This window comes from Rattus norvegicus, chromosome 4 (genome assembly GCF_021556685.1).
Source record: "Rattus norvegicus strain SHRSP/BbbUtx chromosome 4, alternate assembly SHRSP_T2T, whole genome shotgun sequence".
NCBI lineage: Eukaryota > Metazoa > Chordata > Mammalia > Rodentia > Muridae > Rattus > Rattus norvegicus.
This window is the reverse complement of record NC_141537.1, coordinates 14,617,960-14,643,113: the sequence shown is the minus strand read 5'-3', so window position 1 is coordinate 14,643,113 and position 25,154 is coordinate 14,617,960. Positions and strand designations below refer to the sequence as shown.

At 43.6% G+C, this 25,154-nt stretch overlaps 1 protein-coding gene across 11 annotated transcripts in view; it reads right to left on the bottom strand.

Moving 5' to 3' along the window:
* Ccdc146 (coiled-coil domain containing 146) overlaps positions 1-25,154 on the bottom strand; it is a 144,842-nt gene that overhangs the window by 7,931 nt on the left and 111,757 nt on the right. For 8 of the 11 annotated variants that reach the window (NM_001025044.1, XM_087658551.1, NM_001419502.1 and 5 more), the window contains 9 exon segments: positions 501-749; positions 3,019-3,156; positions 3,661-3,789; positions 7,818-8,046; positions 9,586-9,810; positions 18,752-18,916; positions 19,025-19,113; positions 22,188-22,358; positions 23,151-23,246. In NM_001025044.1, coding sequence (NP_001020215.1) covers positions 501-749; positions 3,019-3,156; positions 3,661-3,789; positions 7,818-8,046; positions 9,586-9,810; positions 18,752-18,916; positions 19,025-19,113; positions 22,188-22,358; positions 23,151-23,246 — 1,491 coding nt within the window. 11 annotated transcript variants of the gene reach the window in all.

Below are 25,154 nucleotides of genomic sequence, written 5' to 3'. Positions count from 1 at the left end.
TGAGACTTGATGTTCTCCGCTGTTCATCAGGAGAAAGGTGGTGCTCTGGACCACAGGGTCAAAGTGTTTTCTACATACCAAACCCCTTTCTACCAGCCATTCAGACTGTGCCTGTTAGAGTGGAAAACTTTCCTGTACAGGTTGAAGCAAGCCTAATCCAAAACCCTGAGATCCAAAATGCTCCAAAATTTTTGAGGATCAATATGATGTCACAAATAGAGAATTCCATATGGATGTCCTACCACAGTTGCGGTCAAAATTAAATAGACAGAAGAAATATGCATCAATGTCACCTTCAGCCCATGTGTAGGAGTATATGAAACAAGGGAGTCTGGTGCTTAGACTTGGGCTCTGTTCCCCCAAATAGCTCATGAAACAGAAAATTCAAACCATCTGTATTCCCAGGCCTTTCAGATAAGGGGTCACCCACTGTACCATGAGGGGATTGGCTCCGAAGACAGCACAATGACACACTTTGCAGCATAGAAGGCCAAGCTTACCCGAGTCTTCTCAGCAGTAGCAAAGGCATACATTTCTTCATCTCGAAGTACCTTCAGCCAGTCCTTCTCGATCTCTCTGTTGAGTGGGAGGCCCTTTTCTATCCTGGAACTGCAGGAGAAGATGAATTCTTCCTTCTCTCTCACCTCCTTTTGGAGTTCAATGGTTAGGGCTTGTTTCATGGACAGCTCAGCAACGAGAGCCATCATTTCCTGGGTGACATCTTTGATCTTTTTTTGGTAGCTGTTCATCTAGAAAGGAAGAGCCGTGGCTTAGTTGGTATAGCCAAGGATGTGGGGAATACAGAAGGCAGCTTGGCTACCTGTGTGGGCAGCCTTTCCTGAAGGGGAGAGAGATTGACTGGAATTCGTAGAAAATCCCCAAGAGAGGCTCCAGGGATGGAAACTCTCCTGCTTACTCTTCCATTGCTGTGATAAAACAATCAGCAAAAGAAACGCGCATGGAGGAAAGGGCCTTTTGTCAAAGACTCCCATTACTCAGAGAAATCAGGGCAAGCAAAAGCCACAGGGCAAGTAACACTGTTTATTGGCTTGTTCCCTGGATCACTTTCTGGGTCATGCTAAGCTAGCTTTGTTGAGTAGCCTAGACTTAACTGTCTGGGGATGGCGCTGGCCACAGAGGGCTGGTCCCCCAACATCAATCATTAGCCAAGACATAACTTCACTGTCAATGGCCAAGGCCAATCTGATCTAGGAAGTAGACTCTCCAGTCCAAGTGCCTGTAGGTTGTGTCACATTGTGGAAACGAACCAGGACAGAACTCAACACGTTTGGTTTTTTAAATAAGAAAAAAACCAGGAAAGAATACAAGAAAGGTTTCTCTAATCACTAGCTTCCAGGTTGGAGAACGCTGAGACCAGCTTCATGTTTGTACGAGCCAGGACGGGAGGGCGATGTTCTTTTGGCCTAAGTTCTGGCTCAAACAATAGGGGTTAACCAGCTTGAGCCTTTACGGCTGTTTGGGGCCTTCCTGGTCATACAAATAATTACTAAAGCCATCAGCTTTGAAAAATCACCCCCCAATAAAAAAATGATGTTTTCTTAAGACAGGCTTCATCTTGCAAAGGGAAGGGAGGAGACACTTACAGAAACTTGGGGAAGGGTGTTGATTCAGACAAGGCTCACTGACTTAAATAAATCACATCATTTCTTTGTTTATGGGGCCACATTGTACCACTGCCTTTGGGATCAGCAGAACAGAAGGGGACAGGCCATGCGACAACGGTGAATATTCACAGTCGTTTCCCACACTGTTTTGTAAAACTATTTGCAGAACAGAATTGACTATTTGCTTATTTACTCGGAAACAGTCTTCTCGAGTCTGTTACATGTGAGGCCCTGAGAAACTGAAAGAGGAAGTGCCCCTACCCTCTGGAGCCAAGCCTGTGGTGTAGGGAGTCCTTGACCCTTAGCAGGTAGGGCAGGGGCTGTCAGCGAAGGTGTGGGTATACACTCAGTCACATTCAGCCAGCTTCTTCCTGCTAGACAGCGTATGACCCCTTCCCCCTGTGTCTGCCTCACGTATGGTGGGACAGATACAGCAAGAATTCAGTAGCTATTGCTGGGTGGTTAAAAGCCCTCTTCTGGAGGATACTCAAAAGTCCCACAGAGGCTGGATGAGTGTACCGTCCTCCACCAGGCATGGTGGGATCCTGCCACCCTCAGTCACTAGTCTTTCCTACTAGCATTGCTGTTAGTAGGTGCCAGCCTAGTGGGTTCACATCTCCAACCCTGATGTCACTTGGGAGGGTTGGCCTGACAATTGTGTGACTGCTGTTTCTCTTCAATTACCCTGTCCCTCTGTGGATTCTGGCTGAATACTGTCTTGGAGCAATTCCTATTCACATTGCTGGGTAAGTGATGCTCTCTGCTCAAAAAGAAACGGAAAGGGTTTTACTTTGTACACAAACCACAAAAAGCAGGATTAGCGTATTTGAGAACTTGCCCTGCAAAATAAAATTTATATGCTCTCCTTGAAAAGCTTGTGCTTCCTTCCTGTGAAGTGGATTCACTCGGAGAGTGGACTGAAGCTCATTTTGGACTAATATTTATATTTTGTTATGTTTCTAGACTCATAAAACTTCATTTCTCTAGTGCTTCCAAACAATTAAGAAAGTGGAGTATGAAAGGGGAGAGGGGTTGGGTCAGGGAGGGGGTTCTGTCACTCAGAGAGAGAGTGGGGGCTCCATCACTGGGGGGGGTTCTGTCACTCAGAGAGAGAGAGTGGGGGTTCCATCGCTGGGGGGGGTTCTGTCACTCAGAGAGAGAGTGCGGGCTCCATTGCTGGGGGGGGGTTCTGTCACTCAGAGAGAGAGTGGGGGCTCCATTGCTGGAGGGGGTTCTGTCACTCAGAGAGAGAGTGGGGGTTCCATCGCTGGGGGGGGTTCTGTCACTCAGAGAGAGGGGATTCCATCATTCAAGGAGAAGGGTTCTGTCACTTCGGGAGAGAGTGGGGGTTCCATCACTGGGGGGAGGGGGGATGTCTGTCACTTAAGCAAACCTTCTTGGCTAAGAGCAGTGTGTCCATCTTGCAAGCCTGAGTTTTGGTTTTGAGCCTGTTTGTGAGCTGGGACACCTGCTCATAGATGAAATCCTTCTCCAGTAACTTCTCTTCCTTCTTGGCTAGCTGAAGTTCCAGCTATTGTTGGAAACAATTTCAATAGGAGTTAAAAAAAATGACATGTAAGAAATGGTCTTCATTCCCCCAGTACCTCCCCACCCCCCTGCCTCCCTGCCTCCTGCTACCCCTGCCTCCATCTGTTCTCTACCCCATGACAGAGGCACACCGCTTTCTGTGTTGTTAAAACACCTCTGAAAAGTCTCTGGAGCTACACCATATCAAGGGACATTTGGGGTAAGGGGATGGGGCTCTCCTCCCAGGGCTCTGGCTCAATCTGGTACCCATAATGCCATTCTTCCCAGATGTTCCCACCAGGATGGCAAATTAACATATTTATTCGAAAAGTCATAATTCTTAAGAGTGCCTCTGAATCCAGAAACTACTGGATCTTTCCTTTTTTGGGTAAATATCTGGATCAATGCTGGGATTTAGGACTCTATTACAAGTAGGGGAAGGCTGGCGGCTAAAACCGCTTCAGTGGTATCTGAGAAAACAGTTGTGCGCTTAAGAAAGAGCATTTACCATATCTAATTTCTTGATCATTTCTTCTTCGGTCAGATCTTTCCCCGGAATGAAGCGGACTCTGCCCTGGCAGTCGGGGTTCACAAAACATTTCTCCAGGGCTTTTATCCTATCTGCGCACTGCGAAAACTGTTGCACAAGAAGCAAACGTTAGCTTTCAGTTTAGCTCTCGAGCTTGGCAAACCTTCAAATTCTGAAGCGAGGACCCTGGGCTCATTTGTGGAGCTGTGCAGATGGCGTGTGGAATAGACCCTGCACGGGAAGGCAGCTAGACTTTCTCACTAGAGACGAGACTGGGCTCCTAGGAGCCCTTCCATTGCTTCCAAGTGTGTGTGACATTCGTCGGATGTTGTGTGCTCGAGGGCTCAAAATGGTCTTGGCTGCCTTGCTGTGGGTGATTTCGAGATAGGAGCAGCTGGCATGTAACAAGCTGGATTCCTCCCTGGCAGTGGCCTCAGTGGCATCCCCAAAAGGGAAATTAGTTATCAGTTAACCCAGCATACACTCTGTGAGCAACAGTGTCAGCCACATGTATACTTTTCGCTAAAGAGCCTTTGAATAGATTATAGCTGATGAGTTGGATGTGGAGGCGGGTATCAATAGCAAAACCAATGGCCATGCTTAGTTTAAAAGGGAGTAAACATGGATAAACCAAAGGCCTGGATCCCAGCTACCCTACCATTGTGTAATTGTTTTTTTTTTTTTTTTTTAGAAATCTTTGGTTTCTCGTTTGGCACATGGCAAGATGAGGCTTGTAGCTTAGTGCAGGGGTTCTCAACCATTGGAAAAGACACAGTTCTGATGGTCTTAGGAACTGAGACACTGCTCAGTTGTGAAGTGGCAACTAAAATGATGTTATGGTTGGTGGTCAGTTCACGTGAGGGTCTGTATTAAAGGTCACAGCATCAGGGAGAGTGAGAACAACTGCTTTAAGTGCTTCAGACCATGCCGGGAGTGATTCAGACGTAATTTTGGAATTTTAACTGGTGGTCCTCTCCTTTATAAGAAGAATTTTAAGTAGTAACATTTAAAAGTCATGACAGAAATTATTAGTAATACCTCTTAATGTTTACATAGTTTTCTTAATTAGGAAACTAGGAAAAAAATATGATACTTTCTTATCAAGCCCTCCACAGGTCTGGGCAGAGGCTCGGTATTTAAGAGCACCTGTCACTCTTGCAGAGGACCTGGGTTCGGCTCCCAGCACACAGCCACTTCAGAGAATCTAATGAGCTCTTCTGATCCCTGTGGACACCAGCTGTGTGTAGTGTGTGCACTTACATACATACATATATGTAGCCCAAATACTCATACATATAAACTAAAAGTAAAGAAATCTTTAAAAATAAATCTAGTGCCTTTATCTAAATTCCCCACTGGACATTTAAGGAACTATCCTTCACTTTCTGTATAAAAGCAATGTTCTCGTGTCTTACAATTACTCATGAGATTTCCGGGACTCCTAAAATGGGGTTGTTACTACAAGGTCCAGGAGAACATGACTCATGGGAACCCTTGGGATTAGTCTGTTGAACAATTAAAAGCTGTTCCAAAATAACCAAAAGGGGAAAAAAAAGTAATCTTAATAAAATTCTGAAAATGACACAAAACGGAGGAAGACTTAGGACACAGTGAAACAACTAAAGCTTAAATGCCGGGATGCAGCAAAGAGGACAGAGTGCAGGTGTGGCTTAGCCAGAGCTTGTCACTCCACCTCCTGTCTTCCCGGACACACAGTCAGTGTGGATGCAGTTACATGCCAAGTGCAGCTTGAAGATGAACAGGTGGCTTTTCACACACTAACCCTAAGCTCACACACAGCCCACACGTCTCAAGTTATACGCAGCCAATGTGATAAGACTCGCCGTCAGACATGGCATAGAGTATCATTAAACACATAATAGTCCCCTTGTTTCTCTGACATCCCACGCAGGCTCGTCTGTATGAGTCAAAAGAAATCAGCTTTATTTTTTCCTTGTATTTTCTTTTCTTTTTTTCTGATAGAGGTTCTTATTGTGTAACCTAGGCTGACTACAAAGTCACGGGAATCCTGTTTCATCCTTTCAAGTGCTGGGATTACAAGTGTGCACATTGCGCTCAATTTAAAATGTAAGAATTTTAAGGTAAAATTTAGCCATAGTATCAGCTCACATATAAAATACCGACGACTCTTTTATATATGTCTACTGAGTTTCTAATTTCTCCAACATCGTATATACTAATGTACATGATTTGATATGTTTGACCAAGTTTCTTCAGAGAATATATTATAGAATGAAAAGGAAGAAGGTGGGGCTATTGTTAGATAGAATGTCTGTTTGTGGACGCATCAACCACATGTAATACATGGTAAGTGGAATGGCCAGTTTTGACCATTGGATGTAGGTACTGCTTTGCAGCTAACCTGAAAAGTGTGCTTATGTAATGGAGAATCTGGTCTGTCTGACAGCTTTCTAAAGTCCCTTTGGCTAGAGATCATGCAGGCCTTCCTGGACAAATCCAGACCCGATACTGGGAAAGCTTGTGTATTGGGAAAGAGCTGGAGAAAGCCAAATTTCTCTGTGAAACGGAGAGTTGTAAGTACAGTCACTGAGGTGTAATGCAGGGTGGTGAGGTCCGGAGAGGCAAGGGGTGCAGGAAAACTGGAAAGACCAGCCACGGAATAGAGGTGAGGAGTGACTAACCAGCAGCCAGGGAGCCCTGGGCAGTGATGGGGTATCCCAGGGAACTTTGAGGGGTATGGGTTTCTGAGGTCTAACATGGTTCTTTGCATTTCTGGAATGTGACCTCACATCCTGCTGTCAAAAATCTCCAGTAAAATCTGTCGAGGGCCTTGCGTACTTGGTCTTGTGTACACTAAGGAGGGTGGCTGTCTACCGTCTACTTTGACAGAGCGCAGACGTGGAGCAGGCACACCTGCAGGCTAGAGTCAGAGCCAAGGAATAACGGGAAGCTCCTTGGGGACCTTGTGGGGGACAATCCAATCAATTGACTAGATGGGAGCAGTCATGGCTACTAATCAGGCAAGCCCTGGGATAAATGACCCTGATGTAGTTGCACAAGATGGAAGATTCTGTCAGTCATTCATCTAGAGTTTGTCTATCCCAGTGCGTTGACGTGTGAAAGCAGATCCCATAGCTAGTTTCACAGCTTTTGCATGATGTTATGTGGAAAACTGAAAGTAAGTGTTAGCACTGAGAAACATTTCCTTGAGAGGAGGTATGCTCTCAGATCACTATCTTAAAAAATTATTTTGGGAGATGAGAGCTCTTCCCCTTTAAAATTGTGTTCCTTTTCTATTTTGAATTAACGGAACATACCTTAATGTCACAACCAGGAAAAGCATTCCAAAGGCCAGGACGGCAGTTTAGAATACAGGGTAGAGTTTGTTCTTGTAACCCCAAGTCAGTGGGGGAAAGTGTAAGTCACAAATATGTTGGTTCAATTTGTTTTTGTGCTTTCATAATAACACTGTTATGTGTGAAGAAGGCAAGCTTATAGTCACGTCTTAGTCTTTGCTATTAGGAACTGCAGAGGTGAGTGAGGATTCTGTCATCTGTGACTGCAGACTGAAGGGCTTGCCATCCCTCTGAGGTGAAGGCATTGACCCTCAGGCTGGTGCACAGCCTGTCACCTCAGCTCTCAGCAGGCTGAGGCAGGAAGGTGGCAATGAGTCTAGAATTAGCCTGGGCTATACAAGCTGCAAGATCCTGCTTCAACAAGCCAGAAAGAGTAAATGCTATGTCTAGGTGGAACCAGAAACATCAACGGCATGATTATGCCACGGGTAGTGTGAAAGCTTTGTGATGAACTAGAGCTAAGTCCTGGGATAACCCAGATTCCAAGAAACATAGACACCGCAGACAGACAGACAGACAGACAGACAGACAGACAGACAGAGACAGAGACAGTGAGGTGGAGAGACAGACAGAGACAGAGACAGACAGAGACAGAGAGAAACCAAGGCTCAAATTCCCAAAGCCCCACCTGGAGCAACATTCAAATCCATCTTCAAATATCACACAACACAAAAACAAGGTGATTATCACTAGTGGTGCAGCTTGGCTCCCGTTCAAGAACCCATTTCAGTTACAAACTCCCAGGGGACAGGAGCCAAGCCAATGGCCTGAGGAAGTGTCCCCTGCCTGCTCGCCCACCTGAATCTGGACCACAGCCAGGTTGGCATCCAAGGACTTCTTGATTGGCACTAATTTCTGTGTCACACAAATTTGCCTTTGCTTCTCGGCAACCTTGAGTTTTAGGAATCGGATTTTTTCTTCAAGGATGTGGATCTCGATGTCCTGATGTAGTTTCACCTTATCTTGGATATTCATTTTTTCGTAGAAAATGCACACTTCTTCTTCCCGCTCTATCAGCTGAACACCACTGTGGTCAAATTCAGAGCAGGACTCTCAGTGGGTTGTTAAGTCACTATGGTTCCCTCTAGCTTTGGGCTCACAGCATTCATGAACACAACAGAATTTCAGAGGACACATTCTAATAGCTCGCTAGTTAACTCCACGCACTGGGTCTTCCCTAGGGATAAGAGGGTTTGGCATCACTAATCTAAGGCCAGCTGTGCAGTAGGCTGGCCACAGTGGCTTGGTGAGCCCCAAAGGTTTCCCTGGGGTAGAGGAGGTCACTCCCTCTACTCCCTACTCACGAACAAAGCAAAATTCAAGCCTGATCTTCTACAGGTCTTTTCTTGGGCCAGAATTGCCAGGCAAGGCCAGATGCTGCTGGGCAGGGGTCTGGGAATGTGATTCTGGAGAGAGTCACCGGGCCCATAGGAATCCTTGAAAAGTGGACATTTCTGATGCTGGTTCCCTGTACCCTGCCCTCTTTCACCATGCTGACAGGCACAGTGGAAAGGCCCTTCCTTGAGAGGAAGCCACTGGATAGTAACAAAATGTGGTTCTTTTTCCTCCAGCACCTTTGGTGTAACCAGGGTCTTGGAACACTCTATTTACCTGCAAACTTTTGCTTGTGCTAGGAGCCAGCTAGGATTCATTTTTGTTTTTTAAACCAGAAGGAACACTCAATGGTCCTTTGTAAAAGTTCGATCTGAAACATACATTACTGCAACCGCTACATTTAATTTTTCTAACTCTTTCTCTTCCCTCCAGTGGTGCCCATGCAGTTGTCCCTGGTTAACCTTAGCCCTTTGTTTGCCTGTTTATGTCTTGTTCTATCAAAGCTTCTTCTTATCAAAGTCCCTTGATGACATGAGCAGTATCAGTATTTACCATCTTGTCCCTTGGGGCCTGGTGCCCCAGCGCTGTACATGAAATGGCACACATGTCAAGAAATTCGAATTATTCCAGTGTTCTGTCGTCTCACCTACCAATTCCTCAGAACACAAGCAGCTGATGGGCGGCGGGGGCTGGGGGGAGGCTATTAAAATAATAATACTGCTAATGACATGCTTACAGCATAGAAGAAGTATGTCAGTCCTCTGTGCCTTAGATAATTATGGAGGAAATGAGCTATGCGAATGAGTTGAGAAAGCCACATCCTGCCCAGATGACAGGTGTTACAAAGAGAGTCTCACATTAGTTGGTGCAGAAGGAATTCAGTGTGATCCTAGAGCGTGGGTTCTCAACCCGTGGGTCGTGATCCCCATAGGGTCACATATCCCATATTTATATTATGATTCGTAACAATGGCAAGATTACAATTATGAAATAGCAATGGAATCATTTTATGGTTAGAGGCAGGGTAGCCACACCCCGAGTTGTAGCATTAGGAAGGTTGAGAACCACTCTCCTAGAGTTTCAGAGAAGACTCTGCCCTTCAACTGTCCCCAACCCTTCCACAGACGGCCTATCTTGTTTTCATGGCAGCTCCCTCCAAAGAGTAAAGAAAATGGCTACATCTCAGCAGGCTTCCCAGGACACTCAGCCTAACCACGGTTGCCATCCTTACCTTTCATTCCTCCGCTGAACAGCCTTCTCATACTTCTTACGTAGCTGCACCATCTCCTCTTCGATTACGGTGATCATGCTGGCCAGTCTGTCCATGCTAGTCAGCTGGGCCTCCTTCTTCTCCTTCATTTCCTGGAGTTTAGCAGTGATTTTGCACACATCATTCTGCATGCTCTCCCTGATGGTCACGTTGTTGGAGTGCTTCAGCATGGCATTTTGCAGTTTTCTTTTAAAATCATGGCACCATGGGGAAGATGGTTACTTTCTTCAAAGATACTGAAATGTCTGAAGAACAATGCTTTCACAGGACTTCACAGGGCACACTATCTCTCTTGTGGGATCCTTCCTCTAGCTAGGTGATGATATTATCATTGTGTCAACCACTGTGCCATACTACTCTTTTGTGAAAGGGTCTTTTTCTGCTGTCATCTCAGGAGACTGAGTTCTGAAGACCAAGGTGCTTCTACTGACAATGCCTATTGGACCTGCAGACTTAGTTTAGCAACATGGGTCAGGCTGGCTGGCATTACTGCCAGCACATTGCATTCTAATTTCCTTTTGGGTAAGAATACGACTAGGAGATTTCCCTTTTCAACTATGCTTTTTAGTCAGTGCACTTGATATTATATGTATTAAATCATCTGGGCAATGATAGCTAACAGAAAAATCCAGTTACATGTCTCAGGAAATCAAGAACTAAGGGGGTGAAAGATTCCAGTAGATCTTGGCACATGGTAAATATATTCCCAAGACTAGAATTTTTCAGGATTTATTTCTGATGTTATTACATAGACTAACTCATTTGTTACTATTGTGTAGTAGCACAAAGTTTTACACACTAATAATGAGGATTATAAATAAGGGAGGAGTCCTGAGAGGTAGAATAGCTCACCCAAGGTCCCGTAGACAGTGACTGACAGTTCAAATTTATACTTCATTTCTCAATCTAGCAAATGAAAGTCAGCAGTTCACCATAGTAAAAAGAATTTTATATTAAGTTTTGCATTTGGGGGCGGGGGAGAAAAAAAGTTTTGCATTCATTAAAAATGTGACTCCTAGACAGAAGACAGAAAGCATGCTCAGATGCCTATGTTATGTCAGAAGCAAGGTGTAGCTGGTAGTTTTGTCTATACTGCTTTGTGCTCCTAGCAGGTGGCACACATGCACCTGCCCAGGAGCTATCTCAGATCAGCAAATAGAAAACACACACACACACACACACACACACACACACACACACACACACACACTTCTGATCTCCATCTGCTCTCATAGCTAAGGCTGTCCCACAGCCCTACGGACACAAATCCTGCCCAGAGAGAGCTGGTCTCCCAGGAGTGTTCTTACTCCTAATATCACAGGCTCACAGGCCCATAGGAGGGACAAGCTCCAGTCAGAAACAGTAAGACGAACTAACATCAGAGATAAACAGACGGTGAGAGGCAAGCACAAGAAACTAAGCAACAGAAACTAAGGCTAGTTGGCATCATCAGAGCATAGTTCCCCCATCACAGCAAGTTCTGGATACCCCAACATACTGGAAAAGTAAGATTCTGATTTAAAATCACTTCTCATGATGATGGCAGAGGACTTTAAGAGGGACACAAATAACTCTCTTAAAGAAATACAGGACAACACAGGTAAATAAGTGGAAGCCCTTAAAGAGGAAACACAAAAATTCCTTAAAGAGTTACAAAAAACACAACCAAACAAGTGTAGGAATTGAACAAAACTACCCAGGATCTAAAAATGGGAATAGAAACAATAAAGAAATCACAAAGAGAGACAACCCTGGAGACAGAAAACCTAGGAAAGAGATCAGGACTCATAGATGCAAGCATCACCAATAGAATACAACAGATTGAAGAGAGAATCTCAGGGGCAGAAGATACCATAGAAAACATTGACACAATAGTCAAAGAAAATGCAAAATGCTAAAATCCCCTAAGCCAAAATAAGGAAACCATACCCTAGAAAAAGCAAGAAATCCAGGATACGATAAGAAGACCAAGGATAATAGGTATAAAAGGGAGCAAAGATTCCCAACTTAAAGGGCCAGCAAATATCTTTAACAAAATTATAGAAGAAAACTGCCCTAACCTAAAGAAAGAGATGCCCATAAACATACAAGAAGCCTACAGAACTCCAAACAGATTGGACCAGAAAAGAAATTCCTCTAATCACATAATAGTCAAAACACCAAATGCACAAAACAAAGAAATAATATTAAAAGCAGTAAGGGAAAAGGTCAAGTGACATATAAAGGCAGACCTATCAGAATTATACTAGACTTCTCACCAGAGACTATGACAGCCAGAAGATCCTGGGCAGATGTCATACAGAGCCTAAGAGAACACAAATACCAACCCAGGCTACTGTATCCAGTAAAACTCTCAATTGACATAGATGAAACCAAGATATTCCATGACAAAACCAAATTTTCACAATCTTTCCACAAATCCAGCTCTACAAAAGATAACAGATGAAAAACTTTAACACAAGGAAGGAAACCATACTGTAGAAAAAGCAAGAAAGTAATCTCCTTGCAACGAACCCAAAAGAAGAGAGCCACACAAACATAATTCCACCTCTAACAACAAAAATAACAGAAAACAACAATCATTGGTCCCTAATATATCTCAACATCAATGGACTCAATTCCCCCATAAAAAGACAGACTAATAGACTGGATACGTAAAGAGGACCCAGCATTTTGCTGCATACAGGAAACACACCTCAGAGACATTGACAGACACTACTTCAGAGTAAAAGGCTGGGAAAAAATCTTCCAAGCAAACAATCCCAAGAAAAAGCTAGAGTAGCTATTCTATATCGAATAAAATAGACTTTCAACCAAAAGTTATCAAGAAAGATACAAAAGGATGCTTCATATGTATCAAAGGAAAAAAATCTACCATATTGAGCTCTCAATTCTGAACATCTATGCTCCAAATGCAAGGGCATCCACATTTATAAAAGAGACTTACTAAAGCTCTAAGCACACATTGCACCACACATAAAAATAGTGGAAGACTTCAACACTCCACTCTCATCAATGGACAGATCATGGAAACAGAAACTAAACAGAGACACAGTGACACCAACAGAAATTATGGACCAAACGGATTTAACAGATATCTAGAGAACATTTCATCTTAAAACAAATTCTCAGCACCTCATGGTACCTTCTCCAAAACTGACCATATAATCGGTCACAAAACAGCCCTCAATAGATACAGGAAGATTGAAATAATCCCATGCATCCTGTCAGATCACCATGGACTAAGTCTGGTCTTCAATAACAACAAAAACGACAGAAGCCCACACACAGGTGGAAGCAGGAAAGCTGAACAATGCTCTACTCAATGACTTCCTTGGTCAAGGAAGAAATTAAAGACTTTTCAGAGCTTTATGAAAATCAAGGCACAACATAACCAAATTTATGGGATACAATGAAAACAGTGCTAAGAGGAAAATTCATAGCTCTGAGTGCCTCCAAAAAGAAACTGGAGAGAGCGTACACTAACTGCTGGACAGCACACCTGAAAGCTCTAGAACAAAAGGAAATAAATACACCCAGGAGGAGTAGAAAGCAGGAAATAATCAAGCTCAAGGCTGAAATCAGCCAAGTAGAAATGAAAAGGACTATAAAAACAATCAACAAAACCAGGAGCTGGTTCTCTGAGAAAATCAACAAGATAGATAAACCCTTAGTCAGACTAACCAAAAGGTACAGAGACAGTATCCTAATTAACAAAATCAGCAATGAAAAGGGAGACATTGCACGGAGCCATATTGGATTTGGGCCTAGCCGCTTTTTGACTGCATGGATCAAAGTGACTCTGGGCTGTTTGGCCACAGAGACTCACCCCTAAGATGACTGCCATAAGTCTTAAGATTGTTGGACAAAGCCTCTCCCATGAATTTACGGCACAGGAAACATAGATACACAAGATAACATTCAAGGGATGCCTCAGCTCCCTTAGCAGACACCAGTTATCTCCTCAGTCAACACCCAGTGTCTCCACCACCTGACCTCATCGCCTGACTTCTTTGCCTCCAGCTATCACTGCCTATACCCTCATCTCCCCCTCCTTCATGTTTCACAAAGGTCACTCCCCCTGCCTGAAAGCCTTAAAAGCTGTAACGTTCATCCCAATAAACGAGACCTTGACAACAGAATCTTGCTTGGTCTCCTTCTTCTCTCGCCCCCCATTTAGGCCCAAGGGTAGCGCCCCTTCGGGACCCTGAATAACTGGGTCCCCGCTGGCGGGGACAAGACATAACAACAGAAACTGAGTAAATTAAAAAAAATTATCAGATCCTACTACAAAAGCCTATACTCATCAAAACTGGAAAAATCTGGAAGAAATGGACAATTTTCTAGACAGATACCAGGTATCAAAGTTAAATCAGGATCAGATAAACCATGTAAAAAGTCCCATAACTCCTAAAGAAATAGAATCAATCATTAAAAAAATCTCCCAACCAAAAAAGACCAGGACCACATGGGTTTAGTGTAGAATTCTATCAGACTTTCAAAGAAGACCTAATATCAATACTTTTCAAACTATTCCCCAAAATGAAACAGAAGAAATATACCCAATTCGTTCTTTGAAGCCACAATTATACTTATACCTAAACCACACAAAGACTCTACAAAGAAAGAGAACTTCAGACCAATTTCCCTCAAGAATATTAATGCAAAATTACTCAATAAAACCTCACAAACCAAATCCAAGAACATATCAAAACAATCATTAATTCACCATGATCAAGTAGGCTTCATTCCTGGGATGCAGGCATGGTTCAATATATGGAAATCCATCAATGTAATCCACTATATAAACAAACTCAAAGAAAAAAAACCACATGGTCATCTCATTAGATGTTGAGAAAGCATTTAACAAAATTCAACACCCCTTCATGATAAAAGTGTTGGAAAGATCAGGAATTCAAGGCCCATATCTAAACATAGTAAAAGCCATATACAGCAAACCAGTAGCCAACATCAAACTAAATGGAGAGAAACTTGAAGCAATCCCACTAAAATCAGGGACTAGACAAGGCTGCCCACTCTCTTCCTACCTATTCAACATAGTTCTTGATGTCCTAGCCAGAGCAATTAGACAACAAAAAGAGGTCAAAGGGATACAAATTGGAAAGGAAGAAGTCAAAATATCACTATTTGCAGACGATATGATAGTATACTTAAGTGACCCCAAAAATTCAACCAGAGAAATCCTAAACCTGATAAACAATTTCAGCAAAGTGGCTGGATATTAAATTAACTCAAACAAATCAGTAGCCTTCCTCTACTCAAAGGATAAATAGGCTGAGATAGAAATTAGGGAAATGACACCCTTCACAATAGTCTCAAATAATATAAAATACCGAGGTATGACTCTAACCAAGCAAATGAAAGATCTGTATGACAAGAACTTCAAGTCTCTGAAGAAAAAAAATGAAGATCTCAGAAAATGGAATGATCTCCCATGCTCATGGATTGACAGGATTAATATAGTAAAAATGGACATCTTGCCAAAAGCAATTTACAGATTTAATGCAATCCCCATCAAAACTTCATCTCAATTCTTCATTGAGTTAGGAAGAGCAATCTGCAAATTCATTAAGAATAACAAAAAACCCATGATAGTGGGGTTGGGGATTTGGCTCAGTGGTAGAACGCTTGCCTAGCAAGCGCAAGACCCTGGGTTTGGTCCCCAGCTCCAAAAAAAAAAAAACAAAAAAAAAAAAAAAAAAACACCATGATAGTGAAAACGATTCTCAAACATAAAAGAATTTCTGGAGGCATCACCATCCCTGACCTCAAGCTGTATTACAGTACAATTGTGATTCAAACAAACAACTGTATGGTATTGGTACAGAGACAGGCAGGTAGATCAGTGGAACAGAATCGAAGACCCAGAAATGAACCCACACACTTATGGTCACTTGATTTTTGACAAAGGAGCTTAAACCATCCAATGGAAAAAAGATAGCATTTTCAACAAATGGTGCTGGTTCAGCTGGAGGTCAGCATGTAAATCGACCCATGCTTATCTCCTTGTGCAAATCTCAAGTCCAAGTGGATCAAAGACCCCCACATGAAACCACACACACTGAAACTGATAGAGGAGAAAGTGGGGAAGAGTCTCGAACACACAGGCACTGGGAAAAATTTCCTGACCAGAACACCAATGGCTTATGCTCTAAGATCAAGAATCAACAAATGGGACTTCATAAAATTGCAAACCTTCTGTAAGGCAAAGGACACTGTCAATAGGATAAAACAGCAACCAACAGATTGGAAAAAGAGCTTCACCAATCCTACATCCATCTGATAGAAGGCTAATAGCTAATGTATATAAAGAACTCAAAAGTTAGACTTCAGAGAACCAAATAATCCTATTAAAAGCTGGGGTACAGAGCTAAACAAAGAATTCTCAACTGAGGAATATCGTGGCCGAGAAGCACTTAAAGAGATATTCAACATCCTTAGTCATCAGGGAAATGCTAAGATTTTACCTCACACCCATCAGAATAGCTAAGATCAAAAACTCAGGTGTTGTAAAAATATAAAAGTAAAAAGGTACGGTTGTCTTTTACCTCGTTAGGTCTAGCACCTCGGTGCCCCAAGATATCTGCTAGATATCTTGGTGGAAACACATCCCAGCCGCACACTTTCCTACACTCAGACCCTCACATAAAAGAACACACAACACAATAATCTTAGATCCAATTGATAAGATATAATTGCCCACTTAAACATACAAAGCCCAGTACCATCCATCCCTTGAGAAAATCAATAACAACCTGTAAATACACAGAACAGAATCTTAACATCACCTGCCATGGCTTCTCACCCTCTCCTCCGTCTCCTCCTTCCCGTCCTAGTCTCCTCTTCTTCCTTCAAACTTCTCTCTTGCCCATCCTTCCTTTTCCAATGACAGGCCTCCTTCTATCTTGTACCTGCCCCTCACCTGTACTTTACAAATTCAATGGGGAGGTGGTTCTGGTACCTGAGTTCTGAGTACATGACTAGGCAGCTGTCCTTGGGGCAGTGAAATTAGCATCAAAATACAGATAACTTCAGGGCAAACCACAACACTCAGGTGACAGCAGGTGCTGGCAAGGATGTGGAGAAAGAGGAATACTCCTCCATTGTTGATGGGAATGATGCAAGCTGGTACAACCACTCTGGAAATCGGTTCCTCAGAAAATTGGGCATAGAACTAACTGAGAATTCTAACTCCTGGGTACATACCCAAAAGATGCTCCAGCATATAACAAGGACATGTGCTTCACTGTGTTCATAGCAGCCTTTTTATAATAGCCAGAATCTGGAAAGAATCCAGATCTCCTTCAACAACAGAATGGATTCAGAAAATGTGGTACATTTACACAATGAAATACTACTCAGCTATTAAAAACAATGACTACACGAAATTCTTAGGCAAATGGATGGAACTAGAAAATATTATCCTGAGTGAGGTAACCCAGTAACAAAAGAACACACATGGTATGCACTCACTGAAAAGTGGATAATTAGTTCAAAAGCTTGGAATACCTAAGATACAATTCACAGACTACATAAAGCTCAAGAAGAAGGAAGACTAAAATGTGGATGCTTCTGTCCTTAGAAGGAGAAACAAAATATTCACGGTAAAAATACAGGGACAAAGAGCGGAGCAGGGACTAAAGGAAAGGCCATCCAGAGACTGCCCCACCTGGGGATCCATCCCATATGCAGCCACCAAATCCAGTCACTATTGCTGATACCAAGAAGTGCTTGCTGACAGGAGCCTGATATGGATGTCTCCTGAGAGACAGGGCCAGAGCCCTACTGATACAGATTAAGATGCTTGCAGTTAACCATCTGACTGAGCATGGGGACCTCAAGGAAGAAGTTAGAGAAAGGACTGAAGGAGTTGAAGGGTTTGCAACCCCATAGGACGAACAACAATATCAACCAACCAGACGCCCCAGAGTTCCCACCACCAATCAAAGAGTACACATGGAAGGACCTATGTCTCCAGCCGCATATGTAGCAGAGGATGGCCTTGTCTGTCATCAATAGGATGAGAAGCCCTTGGTCCTGTGAAGGCTCATTTCCCCAGTAAAGGGGAATGCCAGGGTGGAGAGGTGGGTGTGGGTGGGTAGGTGGGTGTGGGAGCATCTTCATAGAAGCAGGGGGATGGAAGAGTGAGAAAAGGGGATAAGATTTGAAATGTAAATATATAAAATATCCAAGAAAAAACAAAACAAACAAAAAAGCACACACACACACACACACACACACACACACACACACACACACACACACACACACACACACCAGTTATTTTTTAAATGCCTTGGCAAATTCAATGACTGGGCACTCCTAAAGTTTCCTCTGCTACCATAGGTCCAAACAGGGAAGTGGCCGTTGTCCACCTACCTTAAAACTCACATGGCTATTTGGCTTTTTTTCCCCTGCTGGTACTGCAGCTCCTTCTTCTTTCCTGAACCCCCTCCCATTCTCCCTGTGTCCTATCCCTCTTCTCCCCCACCCTCCACCTCTCAGTGTACTTCCCCTTGCTCAGTCATTGGCTACTGGCAATTTTATTGGAAGATCAAAAACCAATTGATGGCAAGGACCTTCAGCATCAGAACCACCCCCTACAGCATGTATTTCCCCATCTCTGAATACTTTGTTTTCTTCCTTGACTACCGAGATGTTCTAGAGTGCCAGGGAGGACACTGACTGCAGGGAACCAAGGAGTTGGCCTGGCCTGGCTGCCTTGAGAGGCACATGTCATAGGTTTTTCAGGATAGAGTCCACGGCTCCGGGGGCACAGGGAGAGGCTGTGCGCTCCCTCAGGCAGTAAAGACACACTTTGTGTTTCTCTGTATGTTCCTTGGAGATCAAGGAAACAGGGAAATTTGACAGGACAATTGATCTTAGGCATTAACATTATATACCCTGTAAAGTTTGCAAATGTCTTTGTATCCTGGCAACTACAATTGTATTGATCCTGGAAATTGCCACTAGATTCTATTTCTGATAAATGTATAAAACATCTGATTGGCCTCAGTGTTGCTGTGGCCCCTCCAGCCGGCCTATCAGGTAACCTGGACCCCTTAAGCAAGCATGGATGCTTACGACTAGCTGTCATAACTCTTACCTTTCTTGAGAGACAGCACTGCTCCTTAAAATTTCCAGCTCGTTTAATGACATTTTGAGCCTTTCTTTTATTTCGTTTACTTTCTGATAAGCTTTGTGAAGTAAGTTAACAAACTTGTTTCTTTCATTTCTGATTGCGTCATACAAGCCGGCAAATTCTTTGAGTCTGTGAAAACATGAGGCAGTTTTTAAAAATTGAAAAGTAAGTAACACCTTTCCCCCAAACAACTAAATCATGATTCTTTTTACCAAATTCTTTCTTTTTTTTTTTTACCTCCGATGAATTTCACGTTTTCTCTTCCTGTATAGCCTGATTTCAAGTTTCTTTGATTTGATTTCCTTAATAATGTCGCAGTATCTTCGCTGAAATGTAAAAATTCATGTGTGAAATTCAGAAAAAAAAAAAATAAAAAAGACAACCCAAGAACAACAACCAGAAAGCTAGGCATGATGGCCCACGTCTGTAACACCAGCATCTAGGAAACTGAGGCGGTAGGATCGTAATGAATTCAGGGTCAGCCTTGTGCTGCATAGGAAGACTCTATCTCAAAAATTCAAGACCACCACTAACAAAAGCCACAGTATAAGAGTACGCATGGAGTCTGTCAATTCTGCCTAACTTGTGTAGATGAGAGGAACAGGAGATTCCTGAGCGCTCCCTGGACAGCGGGAGTGATTCCCATCGACTACGGCTAGAGCATACTTGAGATTTCACAAGAACTGGGGAGGATAAGAGAGCCCCACAGACAGGGTGGGGGGACTACTGGGGAGGAGTGACTTAAGCCTACACCACCCAGCCAGTCTAGCACTGTGCTTACAGAGGTCAATGGAGAGGATTCACAGGAAGTTTGACCTGAACCCTCTGGCATTTTGTGAGCCACAGAGGCAATGGTTTTAAAGTGTAGTTCTGCTCATTTGTTTAGTGGGTGTGTAGTTCTGCTCATTTGTTTAGTGGGTGTATTTTCCTTTATAAGAGGCTTCATGTTGAGACCAGCTGTAAAACTATACATAAATACATTAAAAAGAAAACAGCTATACCTTCAAAAATCATATATATATGTATGTATAATACACACATACTTATATATACATATGTATGTACATTCACCACTTTATACTAGTAGGCACTAGTGATGTTCTTCACATAGAAAGTGCCCTGTGGGTGTTTCTCTGGGATAGGAAGCACTTGGCGATGGAGTGTCTGTAGGCAGGAGTCCAGGGAGGAGTAGTTTCAGTCACCCTCCATCAAGGGCAGGCAAAGCAAAGTCATTTGGCCTTGTGCCGCCAAGTCAGTGTGGGTACACAGCGATTTCATTTTGTATAGTTTTCAGTGGCAATGAAAGTCCCCAGCAGGTGACCGTGCAGACAAGAAGGCTCTGGAGTAAGATGAAGCGTCACCTACGCTGTCTTGAGTGTGACAGCAACGCCAGTGTGAATCTCCACCTTGGCCACCTTATATCTCTTTTAAAAGAGAGATGTAGACATGACATAAAATAGTAAGATTTAACGCCTCTTTGTGGAAATACAGGTAACTACAAATAGTGTTTCGTACGGTAATTCCCAATAATGAAACACTCAAGGGACAAACTGTTTTCTTTTACGATGTCCATATTTCAAAAGGGAGAATTGTCCCATGTTTTAATATAAATTACCCCATTCAGTAATGAAATTCAGCTACCGTGGAGTAGTCATGCATAGATAACACATGGATCAGGTATTGGGAGCTATTAGAATGTGACTGCTTTGTAAACAGACCAGCTCTCTTCTACCTCTGGTAGACCTAACATTTCTGAGGAGAAAAGAGGGGACGTTTTCTAACTGGGAAATCTCACAGGGATGGACTCTTCCCAGCCATCAGCCGGTGCTTCTGAGAGCAGTGCTCTGGACTGACCCCGGCCCCGACCCTGACTTTGGTGGCAATGACCTTCTCAGACCTTGGCTGCTCCCCTCAGTCGTCCTCTGCTCTTCAGCTCATGTCTGCCCAGTTTCTGGAAGGCTGTGGTCTTTCTCATCTGTTTTCTACGAGCCCAATTATCCCATGGCTCCATAGGGCTCTTGTAACAGATACCAGACTGTTTGAGGTGGGTCGAATGCCCTCACCATCTTCCCTCCACGGCTCTGCTTCATCTGACCTCCGTTCTCTTAGGGTCTTACTTCTCAGGTGTGAGTGTGTCTAATTAAACAGTGAAAGTGGGGTCTGAATGGCTGGCTAATTGCTGGGGGTCTGTGTGACTAAAGTGTTCCCAGTTTTTTTGCTACAGAATCTATTTCATCAATGCTATGTAGGTGTGACCTCTTTCTAGGCGGTGAGAAAACCCCATCCCCCTGTAAGCACTCAGAACAAGAACCGAGATTACACTTATGCACAGCCCATGCCTAGGTCTCGTGACAAATGCGTAAGCTCTGCTTTAGTAATAGCTCATACCATATTCTTTTAAAAAGATTATTATCGTTTTTTTGAAACGCAATCTTACAATGTCTCTTGGGCTAAACTTTAACTTGCTGTCGTCCTGTGTCAACTGCCTCTTGATCGAGTGTCACAGACACACATACTTCTATTGTTTGTTTGGCAAGAGATCAAAGCTGCACGGGCAAGCACTCTGGCATTGAACTGTATCCTGGCCTTTATTTACTTTAAACAAAGGACTTCTAGACACAATCCTTTTGTGGAATAACTGAGTCTAGTTTTTTTTTTTTTTTGTTTTTTTGGTTCTTTTTTTCGGAGCTGGGGACCGAACCCAGGGCCTTGCGCTTCCTAGATAAGCGCTCTACCACTGAGCTAAATCCCCAGCCCCCTGAGTCTAGTTTTAAAATGTTAGCTTCTGCTGCTGTGTGTGTGTGTGTGTGTGTGTGTGTGTGTGTGTGTGTGTGTGTGTGTATGTGCGCGCGCGCACGCGTGCACGCGCATGTACACGTATGCTTGCTTTATGATTGCTGCCTGTGGCCCTTTGCAGGAGTCTGGGGTGATCCTGGGATGAAGCCGCAGCTAAGAGCATCGGGCACTGGTCCATGGGATGCCGTCTGATTACTCGTCCAATGCTCCGATCCTAAGTTGCCACCTTGGAATCTGCGGCTCTGTGACTTGCAGATTCTCTCTGTGGCTCATGGCCACCAGGGACACTCACTTCATTCTTACTGAAGTTGCCATCTTTCGGATCTCTGATTACTGTGCTGCTGCTTCTCTTTAGCCTTTAGACCTACTTTGGATAACTGGATACTGAGGGTTTTGTTTGTTTGTTTTGTTTTGTTTTGTTTTTTTTGTTTTTTTTTTCCCCTGGTTTGGCTTAGTTTTCCAGGGTATGACTGAGTGTCCTCTGTTGTCACTGACTTTGAAAGAATGTGATGTGGAATTACCACCTTATAATGAATAATCCGTTAAGGGGAGGCTCGCTTGCGCCTGCGCAGTAATTAGCGGGCAGCCATAACAGGGCGGTTACCTGGGATTTCAGGAAGTCCTTAGCCTTTTGTTCTTTCTCTTCCATTTTGATCTGAGTCATTCGCCCGAGGTTGAACAGCACCTCACGCATAGTTTCTTGCTCCTTTAAAAGCTTGTTTTCCTCCGCAATCTGCTGCTCGACTAACTTGGCCTCGGCTTCTGACAGAGATCTCTTTTGAAAAGCACAGGGTGAGAATTCGCTTTCTGAGGGAGCCCAGAAAGGTCTGCACGGAGCCCAGCCTCTTCCTTTTGAGTTTATTAAGAGGCCAAGCCCCAAGTTTGTTTCCCTTTGTTTTATGAAGGGTGGAAACTAGTGGGGTAGTGCCATCAACCCTGTTCCTTACTGTGTTTTTAAATGACTAGGAGGAGTTTAAAAATATGTTTTAAAACACTTCCACAGTAGTTTGGCTGACAAAAGTTTGGAATTTAAAATCAGACATTGGGGAAACAAGGTTGACTTTTATGCAACCAACAGCCTTTTTTTTTTTTTTTTTTAGAAACATAGCCCGGGAAAGTTTTGTCCTTTCAAACACATCCTCCCTTCTTCTCAGAAACAAACAAACGAACAAAACAGTGTGGGAATGAGCTTGAAGGTGAGGGTGGTGTGTGTATACTCACGGACACTTGGCTAGCGGGCTTGGACATTGCACTCAACCCTCAGTAAACCTCCCCAGTGGAAAAATCGGCCATTGGAAGCAGGGCTGTAACATCATACTTTTACTCTAAATATTAATGCATATTGTATTATCTGTTTATATCATTATAAATATGAATGGGTTCCACTGTGGCATTCCCGTATACACGTACGTCAATCATCATTTGATACTTTCTGCCTCCCCAGTTTCTCCCGCCCTCCCTGCCACTTCCTGTCCCTTAGCATTCTCTTTCTGACGTGGTTTTAGGGAGCACTTTTGAGACACCATTTTATTCTCCATTCTGAGATAAACATGTGACTGATATTAACCTGCTGAGCCAGATTTCTCTTAGCCAGGTCAACCTCTTTGTGGAGCTCCTTCCTTCGCTCAGGCAATGAAAGGTCTTCTTTGGGGATAGCTTCCATCTGGAAATCAACATTTAAAAAGGGGGCTATTATGAAAACGACGTCTGGTGCTTAGGGACCAACCCCATTTCATACATTTTTAAAATGGCGGGCAAATCATGATTCCCGATCTTACAGGAATTTTGAGAATAGGGAATAACCAGAATAGGTTATAAAGTCAGTGCAAAGTAAAAGTATGAAGATCTACCAGAAATACATGATTGATTAGCTACAGATGGTTTTTCCTTTCTAAATAAATCTTAATATCTAACGCTCACTGACCATTGCCTAAGTATGTTGCAGGGCTCTGAGGGCTTGGATCCATCCCTCACAAATGGCATGAGGCATCCAGGGGTTTGGAAGAAGAGAAAGGCAAGCTTCCTTCCTCACTGGTGCAGGTGCAAACCCAGGCCGTCAGCCAGAGAGCCTGTGATCTCCCTAGCACACCCTGCTGCCTCTTGAATTCATGGTTCAGGAACCGAGGGACCTGCGTGTGTTGGACTGTTCGTGTGAGGGTATTATATACCCAGTCTGCATTCACTTATGCAACCTTACAGGCCAAATAAACGCAGTTCTTGGTTATCAGGGAGTATAGCTCACTACTTAAATGTGGCACTTAGATAAGTGCATGTAAAATTCTTCAAAGAAAAAGTTTAATTCCTTTGTTGCTTCCAAAAGCTACAGTTTTGCCATTATGCTTCTTGCCGTATTAGTGTGTACTTTTGTCCTGTGCTGAAACACTTGGGGGGAAAGTATTTGATAAGGAATCCCATAGTTGCTAATGAAGAAAGGCAGGATCCAAGGCTGTGGAAGGGTCATCTTGGGGTGCTAAAGGCCTACTTGCCTACTTGGGACCCCATTATAAGAGCAAATGACCTGACGTGAATCTTTTCCTCTGGTGACAACATTCTTCGAGTCACTAGGGTTGTACCCAAGCCAGTATGCACAACTGGGAAAGAGCCTGCTTGGTGGTTAAATGTCACCTAACAGGATCTTTGGCTGCCTTGTTCACCATCTGTAAGCCAGTGCTTCCCGATTCTCAGGGCCTCACCTATGACAGACAGCTGTCAAGAAGCAAGACGTGGTCTTGTGAAATTCATATAACACTATAAACTCTCATGTTTCCGATGAACAGATGAGGGTAGATCAAAGCAAAGGGGAAACTCGAGCAGCCTTGAGTACTTAGGAAGACTTCACGGGCGAGGCGAGATGCCTGTGAGGAAGACTCCATGTGTCTGATGTGGGGTGGGGGAGGGGAGGTAAACTAGCATCACCTGTGCAGACAGACCTAGGATGGGCTGTTCTCCATGCTCTCCTCCCTCAGGCCACAGGTCATGGCCTTGAGTGCTACCCGGGACCAGGAAATCTTAGAAAACAATGACAGAAAATCACAAACGCTTACTTAGTTTATCAACTAAAAGCTCCTAGCTAATTCTTTTCGACTCTTTCCACCATTCTGAGTGAAGTATGGACAGCATCACCATGAATTGTACTCAGTCTTAATTTTTGGCTTGCGCTCTTCTAACACGATATGCGCGTATGTTTATCTTCTTCGTGGGCCATTCCACGTGCATCTGCTGCATTCTGGTTAAATTTCTTATAAAACTCACCCTCTAGTTTCTTCAGAATTGCATAGCCAGCGTTTATGGGAAAGGTTGAGAAGACGAGCGGTTGGTAGCGAGCGGAACTTCATCTACCACAGTCTGCTGGGGATCAACTTTGACCTTATTATCTAAACTTTCGCTGCTGTTCTGAGTTGCAAGTGTTGGTATCAGAAACTGCTTTCACCTCCAGCAGTGACTTTAGTCACCCATGGCAACGGCCATACATTCCCAGCATACCTTTGGTTCAGCTCCCACCTTCATCTGGGAGCAGTTACAAGACATTTCAAGTAGAAGGCAGGCCTTTCCTGGCTCCTTCCTCTTTTCC